General features: G+C 43.9%; 1 protein-coding gene across 21 annotated transcripts in view; it reads right to left on the reverse strand.

Moving 5' to 3' along the window:
- The window catches only part of GRIP1 (glutamate receptor interacting protein 1), a 1,150,044-nt gene that overhangs the window by 409,237 nt on the left and 724,473 nt on the right, over positions 1 to 16,334 (reverse strand). For all 21 annotated transcript variants that reach the window (XM_085653460.1, XM_085653456.1, XM_085653454.1 and 18 more), the window contains exon 2: positions 6,955 to 7,035. In XM_085653460.1, coding sequence (XP_085509586.1) covers positions 6,955 to 7,035 — 81 coding nt within the window. The remainder of the gene's footprint in view (positions 1 to 6,954; positions 7,036 to 16,334) is intronic.

Below are 16,334 nucleotides of genomic sequence, written 5' to 3' on the forward strand. Positions count from 1 at the left end.
TACATCAAATAAATCTGTGGGTGGTTTTACTTGGAAAAGAGAGCAAATTCGCTTCATCATAACATTTAGTTTCAAAGATAGTCACCTCCTCTGGAAGAGTATAAGATCTCTGCTCAAGCCAGAATGCCAATCTCTTACTAATGGGTCTGCAGTATGGCGACCCTGACTTTCAGTGACAAGTCAACCACTTCCTTACTGACATCATTGCACTGCAACTGCAATGTAAAAGACAGCTGATGCATCACAACGACCAGGCAATAGTAAGAAGAGGTTGTTGAAGGAGGCTTGCGGATACATGTGTTGTGGGCAGAGGACATTCCAAAAGGGGCAGGTTTGGCCACGCGAGATTACACAAATGTTTGGTCTGTGCCATATTGTTAACAATGTCTGCTAGGAGGTTGTGTGTGCAATAAGGGATGGGTGAAGTGGAGCTCTTGCTTTGCTTTGGTGCTCATGCCGATAGCTGCTTCTTCGTCAAACACTAGCTCCAGTCACGGCTGCCGCCAATATACAGGGGCGGGGTGGCACGGGGTTGTGAGATTAATAAGAATTTTTATTTTTTTAAAAGACTTACCTGATGCTGCGGGCCGCCTCGGTGCTCCTCTGCCCTCTTGGGAGACCATCGCAGATGAGTCGTGCTCGTCTCACGCTATCACCAAGCATGAGAGCAGCGCCAGGATTGGCCTTAGCAGGCTGGTTTGATGCTCGCTCAGGCACAGGGAGTCTGTGCATTTTTTCCACCTGGCTGGAACACAGCTGGGCTGGAGAAACCGAAGTGTGCATGTCGGTTTGGCCATCCTAAGACAGCCAGCCAAACCGACATGCGCACTTACAGTGCCCACCTCTCCTCCTCCTTGCCATGGCCCGGCCCCTCCCTATACACGCATGGCTCACAGGCTCAGCTAGTCGCTTAACAAATAAAATGATAATAACATTGTTTTATTGTAATTTAATTTTTTAACTGCTGGCTTTGAGCAGTGGGGCAACGCTTCTCCTCCATTACAGTGGAGCAGCCGCTGACTCCCTCATGCCCCAGGGTGCCCACCCTGGCACATAAGTGCACTGCGGAGAGTAATCCTCCAAAAAGGCCAAGTCCTTTCTAGTGATACTGTTATCCTCTTTACTACTGAGGGACAATTACAGCTTCTGGCGGACTGAGGGAGGGAGGGCGAGACAGCACTAGAGGAAGCCTTGCCGTGGGTGAACACACGGATCCTCTGCGTTGGACTCCGGCAGGCAGTGCTTAATTTATGAAAGGAGGAGTGTCGGTGCCCAAAGCTCTGCTCAGAAGCTCTTGGCGCGTCGAACACCAAGGATGGTATTCTTAAAACCACCTTGTGCCTCTATAAATACCTACCAGACACTCCCTGCCCTTTTATCTCACTCTTACAAGTTCCTGCTTTAGCACTTTCTTTCCGATCCGTGTCTTTACCCACTCGTCCGCTTTGTAAATGTTTGATGCAGAAAAAAAGGACCTTTCCCCTAAAATAGGTACCAGTGCCCCTCACCTGCAACCACCAGCTCAAATTAAGCACTGCCAGCAGGTACGTAACAAGGAAAATCTATCCTCCAAATGACTCATGTCAGGATCCCTGAGAAGCCAGTCTGCATTTCCTCTTCTGCAGAGCAACACTTGAGATTCAGCATAATGTTTAACATAACATGTGGCTTTTGTCAAGCGCACAGTCACCGGTCGGCCTCTCGGCGCTTAATAACAGCTGTTTATTGTAACCCAACTCAATGGTACTCATTTTATCGGCCTCAGAAAGATGAAAGGCTGAGTGGTCCTGGGGAATTTGAACCTGTGACCATGAGGTCGAACACAGGCCCCTCCAGTGGAAGCATTAGTCCACTAAGCCACCAGACCCAGATGTTTCAGCCAGCAGTTCACCCACGTGGTGGTATCCGAATCCTTTCTAAACAAGTGCTCACATGCAAACCCACCAGTGCCCTGCAGCCTTAAATCAGATAAGAAAACTTAGCATCCACTACTGAATATGTGCTTAAAGTAAAGACTGCATGTAACAGTCAAGGAGCCTCCCAAGTTCTCATCTATAGGAGGTCAACAGTACGAGTAACAAAGAGTTGGGCGTTTCTGTTAACATCAATACCTAAAAGCAGTCCAGACTATAGCGCAAGATATACAAGTGGGCCCATTCTCAAGATCATTATTACTTAAGGACTATTACATTTGTTTCCCATTTCATTTGGCCATACGCGTGCAGGTTGCAATTGCAATCTGCACACTGATTCGTCGCTGCCGTTTGCATTGTTAGGGGCTGTGAGGTGGCGCCAACTCTGTCAGTCATTTACTGTTGAGTTTACCCGCCCACAAAAGGAGCAGGACCAACTCTTCATTCACTGTCACTTGGTTAACACATTCATTTGTCGGCACTTCCACGGTGGCAGTCAAACATCTCTCTGTAAAGACAAGCCTACCTATCCGGTGGACCAGCATGCCTCTCCTGGCATCTGTTTCCATGCAAACAAAAGGTGCGGGCTTCAGACACAGTCTCATGACTGTCAGAACAGTGAGTGGCACTAGAGCTTGGTTTTCCAGTCACTCGAGAAAGGGCTAGTTCATTATTTAATCATTTCCAGATATTCCACCACACATTTCAGCCTTGCGCTTCGGGGTTGCGGCATGTAGCCAGGCGACCAATCACCCAAGCAATATGAATATTGCATCCATCTGATGCTACCAGTCTCTCTGGAGAAGTTGCATCTATTCAGTAGCCTTCAATCCTTGCTTACAGGGATAAAATGACTGGGCGGCGAGGATTTTTTTTTGTTTGCAGTTTTTTATAGCGCGAACTGGACAGCAATGTATCAGAGCGCTTTACATGAGCACCAGCTGCGTAACAGACGGACACATTCATTTTGCTTAGGCAAATGGGGAGATTAAGTGATTTGCCCAGAATCACAGGTTGTTGAGCGTCCCTGCCGAGACTCGAACCCAGTTCCCCAGCCTCTCACAGGGATGGCGCGCTTGTCCCTGAACAGAACTCGCTCAGTTACTTTTTCAAGCCTAAATCAAGTTTTGTCAGTTTTCATAGCCCTGCAGAAATACCCTGCTTCGGACCCTTAATAATCACAAATGGATCATTCATACAGAGCTCAGGACGCCCCTTACCATGCTTTGTGTTCACCACCAACTCTCTGTATGTCAGGACTGACAGCTCCTTCAGCAGGGAGGAGGCAGACACAATTTTTTCTGTCTATTTGAATTAATAGATTCCAATTTCTAAATTGATTTTTCCCATTTTCATCCCCATGTAATATTATACACGGTGTGATCTGTGCTGCACTTCCACAGCACAGTAAACAATATAACAGAAGGCGGGTGGTTACCGCTGAGTCGGGCACTCCAGATAAAAGTATTTTTTTGCTTCTCTCTGAAGCTTCCATTTCCAGTGCAGCACAAGCTCGCTCTGTAACCGAAAGATTTGAACTGCAGATTTATTTTGCGGCTTCACACTTGACCAATGTGAACTGGGTGTTGAATATACAGTAAATTGCACATTTTGTGCCTCAAATAATAACACAGTTGTTCTGAAGCTTCTTGGGAAGGAGCAATGGGACCTATCAGCATTAGTTATTCTTGCATAGCAAACATAAAAACAGTAATGATGCTACAGTATGTGAATGCGGGATAAGGTGAAAGGCTCTAGCCATAAAATCCGTCTCACACAATTAGTCTATTTACCATTAGGCCATAGTAAATGATGCAAAAAATCCACCAGTGGCATGTAAGTTAAATGTCACAGGTGGCTGCAGTGTGTATTTAAGCCGCCTGCATGTATGACAGATATACGCCCGTCAAAATCACCACTATACTCTGGGTGTGCTGCAGTTGACCCCTAAAGTGCACAGTATAAGCCCAAATGATTGGGTTCTTAATATATAAGAGCAAGCACTGGCAAAGACTACGAGTCTCACTTTAAAGACCTATTGGTTTTGTTAATGGATTTAGCAATGCTGCAGAGCATTTCTGATGCTGAGCAGCATGGCTAAAAAAAACCTTTGATGCCACTGTCAGTCATTTTGTGGGTGCACGCATGAAGCATGCACTCGTCTACAAAATGACAAGAGCTTTTTCATTTTGTTTGTCGATCTGATTTGGATCAGTAAATAATGTTTTTTTTTTAATAGGCCTGGTGGGGAGAAGCAACACAGGGGAAACAACAAATCACGGTGGTGTGAGTTGCGGGAAGCAACGCAGAAGGGTAAGGGAGGGGTAAGAAATACGGGGGGCGTGGTTGTACTGGAAGGAACGCTGAGGAAGTGGATGGGTGGGGAAGCAAATGGGTGGCTGAAAGTCTGCAAAGTGGAACTGGGGGTTAGGAGGAGGAATATGGAGGGCACCTGTGGGTCGGGGAGCAAACGAATGAGAAAGAGAGAGTGCAATATGGAACTGTGCAAGAGAATCATATGGGCGAAAAAGCAATGCAAAGGTGGGGGATAAGCACACATGGGTGGAGAAGCACAAGGCCAAGACAAGAGCTACACGAGCGCAGCAGAGCAGAAAGAGTACACGAGGGAGACTGCTGAAATTGGAAGACACATGCGCTCTATTTGAGTACCTAAACACAAAGAAAAAAGTAGTGCCCCAACAGGGAGCTGTGGAAGGACATAAGTAATGTGTCCATGCCCCAGGTCGGGGAGAGGGGGGGCACAGGGGGACACAAACATAATATGTGGAAGGAAAACCCACACACACTGGCAAATGAGAAGCAACTAGCAATGACAATGAAATCAACCAGTATTAAGCAATGGGTGGCGTTTAAGCTCAATGTTTGGCAAGCGACAGCATATGCACTGTCTTAGGTAAGACCTAAAAAAAGGTACGCTGCATATTTGAAAATGCTTCTACTTGTAGTGACTACATTACCAGATGTTATTATCAGTGTGTAGGTTCAAGTAGACTCATCATGAAAAGGTCTAGGTATAATTAAATTCTTAAATTCGTATCTTCTCTTGGGAAAATGGCAGGAAAATGATTCAAAGTTATTTTCTGCTCAGTTTTATTTAAACAAGAACAAAGTAGATATTTGATACTCTTAGTCAAAGAAACATTATATAAATGTACTTTTTGGTGCCTAGGCCCAAAGGTGGCTAATAACTAGTTTTGCCACTCACCTTAGCTCCAGAACTAAATACATACTCTTTGCTGGAGTTAATGACCCTGCTCTTCAGAGGACAATAGTTTGTCTGGCCTCTGGGCCCAGGAAGGCAGGGATGTTGTCAACTGCTGGCCAAATAACAGAAATTAGCTATCTGGGAGGGGGGCAGGAACAGCTGGCAAAACAAAGGAGAACCTTCAAACTACCTCCTTTGACTTACAGGTGCCAAGTGGGGCTGACAGGATCTGCTCCCATTCACCCCGAGGATACTCTTAGACTTTATAGCTCCAGTAACAACAGAGAACCACACTCCTTCACCCTGACATTGTGATGAGACAGACCTGGTCTAAATAGGAAACTAGTTCAGAGAGAAAGAGCTAAAGGCCCTTTTCATGGAAGAAGTGGTTAGCCATATTAAGGGTTTCTGGAATTTGTACAGTAAAGTTAAGAGGACATGAATCAAAATGAGGTGGGCACAGAATGAGAAAGCAGACAGGAATGTGTGGGGAAAAATCCCCAATTACTGTCTAGTGAACAGGATAGGACGAGCACTTCACCAAAACCTCCCAGAACATTCCTGTATCTGGGAAGACTTCATCTGAAGAAGAAGACCCTGCTGGAAAACGAGCACTCACAGACTCCTACTGATACTCAGGCACTGGAACTTCTATCCAGTGGTTAAGTGGTTGGCCTGTTTGCCTGCTACAGGGACATTAAAAAGAAGGACATTTGACTCCATGAAAGCCCAGCTGCATACTGTGGGCAGGATTCTGCAGGAGCCCTGGATGAAGAGATACCTGATGCCTAGAAATCTGTTCTCCTGAGACCCAAGGGCTGATGGAGTGACCATGAGCAGCTTTCCTAATAATTGCAGAGAATTGGGATATCGTCTTTTTGTTCCACTTCTAGAAGACCACAAGAAGGTGCTGAGGCTTGCCTAACGAGGCACACCCTAGACAGGCAAGGAAAACAGGTTTATCCCGCCCAAAGATTTTGCTGCTCTGTAAATGGGTTTAGCAGAACCTTGCCCCCCTTGAGGATTCTGAGAATCAGAAAAGTGGCTAAGTCTGAAGGTACAACCATTGAGCAACAGAAGATGGCAGATTTACCAAAGTGGCAATGAGATATAGGCGGCTATGAAATCCAGCTTTGTCCCACCTGAAGAGTCTGGAGCCAAAACCAATGGCTTCAGAAAGATCTCCACAATGACCTATCTAACTTCAAGGGACCCTCGCACCAGCTTCAGCCTTGGAACTTTCCCCCTAAGAAGCCTTTCTCTACTGTGGAAAGTCCAGCAGGCCCAGTGAGGCCCATGGTTGCATTAAAACAGAGTGTAACTGGCTTTACATGTGTGAAGAAGGTGCGACATTATCTCCCTCAGCAGAGCTGGTAGCCAGCAGGGCGAGAGGGAGTTTTGGCTGTGAACATCTTCCCCTGTTTTAGCAGCAACAGCATTCCCAATATTCATATGCTCCAATGTTATGATCTTTCTTAAACACAGTAAATGTTCTCTTCCAAACTCACTTGTCGGTGGATCCTAGGTAATGACTTTTCTTGAGAGCTAAATGAGGCAGCATCCGATATATCACTTATACAATTTCATATTGTTGATCACAACAACTTCCTTGCTTGGGCATATCATTGTGCATTACCAGCCCCTTTATTTATCAAAATGCTTCGAGACATGCAACAAGAAGTGTACATTTTTACAAAGACGTTTGTCCCTGGCAAAATCCCCACATATCGTCCATGGGAGAAAATTGTATGCATCATCGCCTCTCCTGCTGGTTAAACCACACTAACATACTTTTGACCAACCAACCAGCCATACCTGCAATGCTCTGTCTTCTAACCGCCAGGGCTCCATCAGTGGCCTTCATCTGGTTGGCTGATTTGGTATATGGCCCCTCATCTGCAAGGAACAGAAGAAAAAGTTTTCAGACTCCTAAGATTTAACAGAAAGTACTCATATCACTTGTGTCTTGGTGTGACAGCTGCATCTGCCTTTTACGTGCTAAGACAATAAATGCATAATTATGAAGCCGAAACCACAAACAGGACTGTCATTAACACATCCACAAAACATCAACGCACCATCAGTTCCTCGCGTTAACGCTATTACCAGGAGATGCGACTCCAGATGATGGGGAAGTTTCCAATGAACCTTATTTTCATCAGCACTGACAGCATTCAAAACAATTGACTAATCTGTCTAAATTTACAAGGACGGAATAGCTTTCCCATTCAGAGCCTCATAATGAGGCCCTTCGAAATCTGCATAAAACAGTTTGTTGGTAATTACCCTGCCTACAACTGATGAATGGCCCATAAGTGGGATGGCAACAGGTTTTTGCATCACTAATATTAGATGTAACGGGAGAAATGGGCAGTATTGTTTGCTTTCACGCAAACATATTTCTTTCCAAGCCTGTGATGGGCACTTTAAGTTCAGTCTAATAGAGTTTTGGTCACGTACCAATTTTGTTGACTACATTCATCTTCACTCTTTTTTGGATGAAAAGTCAAAATAAGTACCAGCGGTCTTAAATCCTAAGGGATCTCTCACTAAGGACTACATGTCATATTGTTAAATGTAGTTATATGACCTATGGTGAGGTGCGATGACAAGAATTTCCCATTTCCATAGTTGGATTTACAGACTTAAAACCCACGTCAAGAACCACCAGCTTACCTGGATATACTGTCATCACATCTGACCACTACTATGCCAAGTGAGATATTCTTGGGAGTTCTCAGGGTAGGGGAACCTCCTCAGTGTCAGAAGTACTCTTCTCAAGGCCATTTTTCTTTCTTTACAAAACAGTGGCATAGTTCTGCATTTAAAGTCTCATTGTCATTTAGTAAGGTAACTCAATAACTGGTGTGAAGGTGTTTGCTCTATCCTTCCTGACACCATCCACACACTCTTATGGCTGTCCTTCTAAATGGTAAAGCAAGAAGTGATGCAATCTCGTACCTTCCTAGTATCAGCATGAGCGGGAGAAACTGCCCATTTCAACCTTCTGCTATTTGTGGAGTATCCAAGATCCATTTTTTCATATTTGTCAATCTGGTTACTAATCTAAGGGTCGCAAACAACGACACATGAATGGCAAAGCGAAAGACTAGTTTGAATAGGATCATGCTAACTGAGAAGGTGGCAATATAGGAAATTGTTTCTCAACTTTTAATGAATTGAAGGTGCAGACCCTGTCATAAAGATCTCTATTCTTACGGCACGTGTCTTAAATGTATCCTGCTGTCTTGAAAGTAAGTTTCATAAAAGTTAAAAAGTGACCAAGGTAGTGCAGATTCTCATTGCTTATGACCATAAAGTTAGAGGTATTATAAAATAAATGTTTTAAGTGATCTGGATGGCCAAAGCAGGCATCCGTTCAGGTTGCAAGTATTGACTAGGCCAAAGACATAGGTGTACGTGACCCAGTGTCATGATATGAACTATTTTTCTCTGCCCGATTCATGGCCCATGGCTCTGCTAGCCCCTGCACTTATTCTGAGTCACATATCTTCCCCTGAGTGGGAAATCAGGGAACCTGACTGGATTGTGGGTTGAACTATCAGGTTGGGTGAGTTAATGTGACTATTCTGGGGTTTAACCAAGTATGCGAATAGTGTTAAGGGTTTTAGCGCAGGCATCAGCACACTTGGACGCACAGTCCTTTTGTCTGTTTTTTTGTGGGCTAGTTTTGTACTGTTAATTAGAACTGTGCTTCTGTAAATACTCAACATTTGCAGTCATATTTGGGGAAGGGGAGATTTTCTAATATGAATAGTTGCTGAGGAGTAGATTGTTGCATTGCTGACAAGGTGGTTAACACTCAGCAACTATCATATAGAATTCTGCATGAAGAGTGAGTGAGGCTGGATGGGGGCCCAACACTGATCCAGACCCAGATGTTTAGATTAGGAGGGGGGCTGGAGCCAGGAGAATGTGGCCACCGGCTACATCAAGCTACGCAAGATGCTGCAGGGCGACACCGGTAGCGTTTATTTTCACAACAGCCCATGTACATCAGTGATGCTGTCAGACAACATACAGTACATTTCTGGGGTTACACGTTGTGTGCAGTATTTAGGATTAGTATAACATAAAATAGGCACGTGCATATAATTCTATAAAAAGATCACTAAGGCTAGGGAAGCAGAAGACATGTCCCCGACTCCATTTAACACCTCAGTACTGAAGATATACTGTTGATATGGACAGCCTTGAGCGCCTTGAGACCCTTGCGGGTATGTAGTGCGCTTTACAAATGCCATGATTGATTGATTGACAGCCATAGGTTGCTAAGGGTAGCATCTTCATATTACATGGGGAGAGAAGGACTGCACCTCTCAGAGGGGCCGGAGGCAGCATAGCTGTTAACTCACGGAATATGTTATATATCGAGACAGACGGCCCCAGTGCAGAAGGGGCCTTCTTTCAAGGAGGCAACAGGAAGAGTTGTCGGTGTGAAGGGGGAGAAGCAGAACAGAGCTCGTGCTGGTCTCCGCAGCCTTCTGGCAGTACACAGCATCCGCATCCAACACGCAGGACTTCCAGAGTAAGCTTCAACCTGGGTGCTGTTAAAGTCCGCCACTGGTAAATCTGCAGTGCATAAAACCCTCCAGCTGAAACAGCAAGCACGTCTAGTACTCCGTGTTCTAGTATGCAAATTCAACGATTCTGCGTTTCTGGGGTCTATAAAAAGCTTAGGACTGCAGCCGAACTAGCATTAAACCTGTCAAATAATATCCCCAAATGACATGGGCATCTCCTTTCTGCTCTTTCAGACTGAGAACACCTGTTGCATAAAGCATCCATGCCAGATTTTTGGTATATCCCCGTTTGGATAAATGTAGTCATCTTAACAATCTGGCATGGACCTTGCAATCCAGGACCGACTTTGGAGAACCCGGTTTTAAACCTGTTGAGCTCTGAATAGTTTTGACGAGGGGGTCACTAAAACGGAGGTGCCCACGCCGACAATGAGAAAGGAAGAAAGCTAAAGTACTTTCTGTTGGCCACTGACTGTAAGAATGCTTCCGGGTCACAGAGGACCACTTGATGACTAGCTGTAAATTTACAACAATAAAAGGAGCAAAAAGGAAGCCAGATTCTATGGGAGTTTTAAACAAACTTCCTTCCAAAGTTTTTATTAGAATGACAATAGCAAAGACACATCAAAAGCACAGTACAACCAGACTCCCTATGCATTCTTGGGTCTAACTCCCAGGTGCAACTCAAAGCCACCATTTCACAACTCCACAAATAACATCCGGCTCACCAAGTTCGTCACAAGAGCAGCAAAAAGACTTATAAACAGTGAGAGCCAGCAAGCCAACAATTGTTAACCATAATAGGGAGGAATAAGTCCGATGTTGTTTTGTCGATTTACTCACCTCACCGTACCACCTAACAGCAGTGGATTACGGCATTTTGAACATGGTTTCTTTGCTGTTCCCTGTCTTGTGCGTCCCTGGAGCCTTTAAATTATGGTATGTAGGGATTTTACCTTACAAATGGAATTGCACTATTAGTGGTATTAGTCATCAGCTTTTAATAATGACTAATGTCTTGTTCTGTGGCCTTAGCTGATGCCAAATTAGACAACCACGGCTCTCAACCGTTTCTTAATTGTTTCTTAAAAAGTCTTAATTGTCTAGATGAAGTTAATATTTTATTACCATGAACAAATATAGACTACTAAGTCTCTTAATTATTTATTGATGCACTTTACATTTTTCTATTTGTTGTGACGGTACCAATGCACTAAATGGACGCATTTAGGCGGATTCTAAAAAAAACAAGAGGAAATAATGTAAGCAAAAACACAGGACTTAGATAACACCTGTTTTCTGTTCTACGTGTAAATATTTTAGCAATTACTTGACATATGTCTTTTTTATCAGTGATGCATGCTCCCCATTGTAATGATTTTTATTAATCAAACAATACATTATTCTGCTACGAACTTCACAAATACTTGGTTATATTTTTCTGAGTGACTCCTTCACATTTACTGATAAATTCCAAACACCATTGCCCCTGGAATTGGCAGAGGAGATTCACAAGAAAACAATCTACCTAGCGCATTGGTCCAAATGTAGTACCTCCCCTGCACTCGCAATCTCTCAGACACCTGCCTTAGGAGGTACAGAAAGCCAAATTTAACAACCCAATGTATCCCAAATCATGCAGGCCCTGAACCCTTCCGTGCACCCAATCTTCCTTGGTTTGCACTCTGACCCTAGTCACACAACCTGGACAGTGGCTTCTCGTGCCATCACAGGTCAGTTTCCTTGAACACCTCTAGCTAATCCTTCTGATAGTAGAGGAACCACTTGTTAAAGATGCAAAGGGCTTTAATGCACTAAATGTATTGCAGGTGCAGAGCTGCACCATAAAACCTTCAGAGTGCATTTTAAATATCAACAAGACAGAAGGAAAGCGAATACCCTTGGTGAAGATGCTGAGTCAGGCATGGTTAACATTGTATTTCCTTTTTTACATTTATTTCTTCTCCCCCTTTTCCCAATCCCTCTCTATTAAAGGCAGGCTAGTCTCACTTTGAATAAAAAACAATCTTTTTAAACCATATGTGCATAGTGATACCGCTTCAGCACCTTCCAGGTTGACTTCCCTCCCAGTCTTCATTTACACGCCTTACTACATTGTGCTCAAACATATTGCAGCGGAGACCTGTCCATTTACTACCAATATTCAATTTTAAGGTGGCTTATCAGTAACTTTGTGGGATACTGTATCATTCTCAACCATTTTATTCCCTTTTGCTAAATAAAAACCTAAACAGATGATGCTGGAGTTCCCCTCCAAGTATAGCTGCACAATATCCTCAAGCAGCAAAGAGAACACCCTCCAGAAGGCACCGGCCTCTCTCCATGCTACTTTAGGTGGGGGAGGAGCTAGCGATCATGATGGTCGCTCGGAGCTGTAGCTCTGTAGTGAACCCTCACTTCAGCTTCCAGAGCGGCTCTCCACCGCACTTTAATTCCCACCCAATCCTATAATTCCGTAACCGGAATACAGGCAGATCACCGGAGTCTTAAGATCGCCCTTCTCCATCCGTCCATCGCAGAGAAATGAGACTAGACGTCCCCGCCAGTGAACATGCCAAGATGGCACCCGGGGAGCTGCGAGTCCGTGCCCGGCTGTAAGAATGGGTATCCGCGATGCCACCGACCTCCGTTTCACCTTCAGACAGCGCCCCCACCTACCTGCATCTTGAAATGTTGCCAGCTGGCGCTACTGGGGAGAAAAACTCTGCATTGTGGATTTCGTTTACCTGCACCGCTTGTGAGGCACGGATGCGGCTGGAGGGGGAGGGGCCAGCGGGCCCGACCTGCAGTGTCCCCCGGGACCGAGTCCGCGACTGGGAGGTACGTAGACTTTGGCAGCAGCCGCGCTCCGTCCCACTACATGCAAAACACTCCTCTGAACGAGACGATTCCAGACCCTCCACCACCAGGGAATCCTTTCCTATGCTACGTCCCCCCTCTGACTCTACTCAATGGAATCCTGCTCTCTGGGTTCTTCTTCTGGATTCTTGACTTTGGTGACTTTTGTGCATCCTACCATTTTTGGAGATGGTCTCTGTCTATACCCACGATCCGCCATTTTGTCTGATCTTTGTTCCGTTCCTTCTTCCCTCCCGACTCCTCCTGATGACCCTGGATCGTTTTTCTCTTTTTTGCTGGACTGCCTTAAATAAATATATATATATATATATATATATATATATATATATATATATATATATATATATATATATACATATATATATATATATATACATATATATTACCTACTGGCGGTCGCCAGTAGGTAGTTATAGTTAGGACCCTGTTTCCATAGGAAAACCGCAACATTCTATTTTGAATAACTTTGGCGCCGGTCGACGAATCCTCGCCAAATTTCCAAAATAGGTGGGGCGCTGCGCTCCGCTTCTACCCTGAAAGTCTCGGGGGGATTCGTCAAGCGGGGGCTGAGATAAAAGGGGGGTTCCAAAACACGTTTTTCCCATGCATTTTTCCATAGGACCTTTAGACACAGCCACAGCCCGAACGGCTGAACAGAGTTCCTTGAAATTTGGCAGAGAGGTAGTCTACAGGTCAAGGAAGTGCCTTTTGTAGGTTTGGTGTAAATCTGTTCAGTAGATTCTGAGAAAATAGCCTTTAAATCAATATATATATCTGAGCCAGCTTACGGTGCGCTTACGGTGCGCTTACCGTACGCGTACGGTGACGTGCGCGAGCGCGATTCTGATTGGCTGTTCGATCTAAGTAAAAGCAAATGGAAATTACAAATGAATAACGTTCACAACGAAGCGCATAATATGTCCCCCATGTGCGCACGGTGCACGAAGCGCATCGTGCGTACATGGCCCATCCCGCGTAACGTGGGCACGCGGTGCGCGCAGCGCACCGCGTGACCACCGTGCGTGCACGGCACTAACTGCGTAAAGTACAAATTCACTGAAAAAACCATAGGTTTCACACACGTTATAGTTAGGAATTAGCATTTAAAAAACCTTGCAAATTCACTGAAAAAACCATAGGTTTCACACAAGTTATAGTTAGCTGTACATTTCACTCGTAAAAAAACAATGAAATTCCCCCGTTATAGTTAGTGCAGGCAACTATAACTCACGCGACCGCAATCCTCTGCTGATGACATATGTGTCTTTATGAAAAAAAAATATTTGTAATATATGTATAGCTAAAATTTAATGGAAGAAGACATGGGCAAATAAGTGTCTAAATACAGTATTAGCATCAGCAGAGGATTGCGGTCGCGTGAGTTATAGTTGCCTGCACTAACTATAACGGGGGAATTTCATTGGTTTTTTACGAGTGAAATGTACAGCTAACTATAACTTGTGTGAAACCTATGGTTTTTTCAGTGAATATATATATATATACACATATATATATATATATATATGTAAATATGTATTATATAATTGTCCAAGCCCAATTGCTGTTAAAATGTAATCCTGTGTGAATTCACTATTTTTATATATAGAACTCTAGCCACTAGTATATGTAGTAGGTCTTTGTACTTGCTACCATTCCTATGTGATTTTAGAGTTTATCTTGTTTGTATCTCTTCCTTGAGTAGCTTTACAACCTGTACATGTGCAATTTTTTCCTGTTTATATCTCTTCCTTGAGGGACTTTACACGTTGTACATTTGCAATTTTTTTCTGTTTGTATCTCTTATATAACTCATGTAATCCAAAGTCCTTATGTAACGCAACTGGTTCTTTTGTAAAGCGCTCTGACACCTTCGGGTAATGTTCACGCTATATAAAATTGCATTACATAAAATAAATAAAAAATAAAATAAATAAAAATACTGTGTTGAAGCTTGTATTGTCCTAGCTTCAGAACAGTCTCCACTGCCATAGCTGGGTCCACTGCACACTACTGCTCTTTTCAGAACTTTTGGGCAGCAGGTTTTTTGAAGTATGGTGGTGTACTGCTCCTCCCAGGAAGACACTTGAAGTGGCACAATTTCCTTACCTAAATGTCATCCCGCAGCCTTCCTGTCGTCTAGGTTTGAACGGAAATGCTGACTACCCAGCACAAAGGGCCCACCTCATGGACATATGGTGCACAGGAGACATGCTACTGGCAGCGCGGTTCTCCGCCAGCACTCACTCAAGTACAAACAGACAAGGTCTCTTGTGGTTGTTGCACAGAAACCACAAAGAGTATTGAAGGAAACACTGCATGGTACATGGGCCGAGGCAACACAAACTGGAAGGGACAGCATTACCACAGAAGACAGTATATTTTTCAGCGACCTGCAACAATCCCCATGGTGGTCGATTTAGGGAGACAGCAATATGTGCCTTTCCATCATCTCTGGAGCAAGAGGTCAAGGGATAGCTTTAAATTGTGCTTTTACAGCAAAGTAACAGGTTGCATCAAGCAAACAGGTTTGGCGTGAGTATGCTACATGAGCAAAGAGAACACATCTATCCACAGACCGTAAAAAAAAGAATGAAGACATCTATATACACACGATTCAGTCACCCCACAGTCATGTGTGCAGAGGAACAAAGGCGCAAACCACTAGACCTCACCAAAAGAAGAAGCACTCAGACACATCAAGGACAGACACCCGCTAAAGACATACAGACACAAAAGCAGTCGCAGGCAAGCATATGCTTGCAAACAACGCACATACAGGGATGGGCGTATGGCTGAACAGACCAGCAGTAGCTAAAGACATCCCCTTCAGCAGGTTTACTTTACCATAAAAAAAAGAAATGAAAATCTGCTCGGTGCGTAATGATGAGTTCCCTGGTTTTCCTCTTTCTGCTTTGAGTTGGCTTAATGCATTTCCCCGGGGGACATTTTGCTACAGTTTATCGTGAAACACCTGGATTGAATTGAAAACTTGCCAAACTAAGGTGAAACTAGAGGTACATTGAAGTCTGCTTTTTCTGTGAGTTACAGTTGCACAACAATGAATGTTCCTTCTCTCTGTTAGAAGACTTGGCAGTACAATAAATACCCTTTCATCTTAGCTGCAAATATCAGCATTTACACAGATCATTTTGAGAGAGGGATGGACAATACGAATATAGCCTCAAGGAATATCATGATATAACAACTATTGGTTAAAAAAATCCCTCCATGCGGAGAAGAAACAATACTTGACTAATATTTAATCAAGCAATAAAAGAAATATTAATGATCTCATTCCTTTTGGGCTTTACAGAAAATCATTAATTTTAATATTTGAACGTAAAAGCAGGGGCCAAGGGTTCTCCAGACAAAAATGGTTTCCCTTGGCGCATGGTATTTTGCAATGTTTAATGGCAAATGTGTAATTTTTTTTCAGCTTTGAGGAAAATCTGACGATTGTCCGTCCGACCTACGGATTTTTTGTTAAGTGTCAAAATGATTTTACTGCCTGAGCAATGTCAGTGCAAACATTCCAACAAGGACGGAAAAAACACAGAATAAAAGCACAAACATTTTACAAGAGGTTTTTGTAGTACTTTGATTTAATAGGTTTTTTTTAGATGGTATTGATTTCCCCGAGAAGATAGTTTTGATGATGGGATACCCACAGCAAATAAATCTAATAATTATGAGTTATACTTAAATAATGCATGGTGTGCAGGGGCGGCTCCTCCATGGGATTCGGACATGCGCCCCACTGCTTTCTCGCAG

The sequence above is a fragment of the Triturus cristatus genome, chromosome 4_1, assembly GCF_964204655.1.
Source record: "Triturus cristatus chromosome 4_1, aTriCri1.1, whole genome shotgun sequence".
Classification (NCBI taxonomy): Eukaryota; Metazoa; Chordata; class Amphibia; order Caudata; family Salamandridae; genus Triturus; species Triturus cristatus.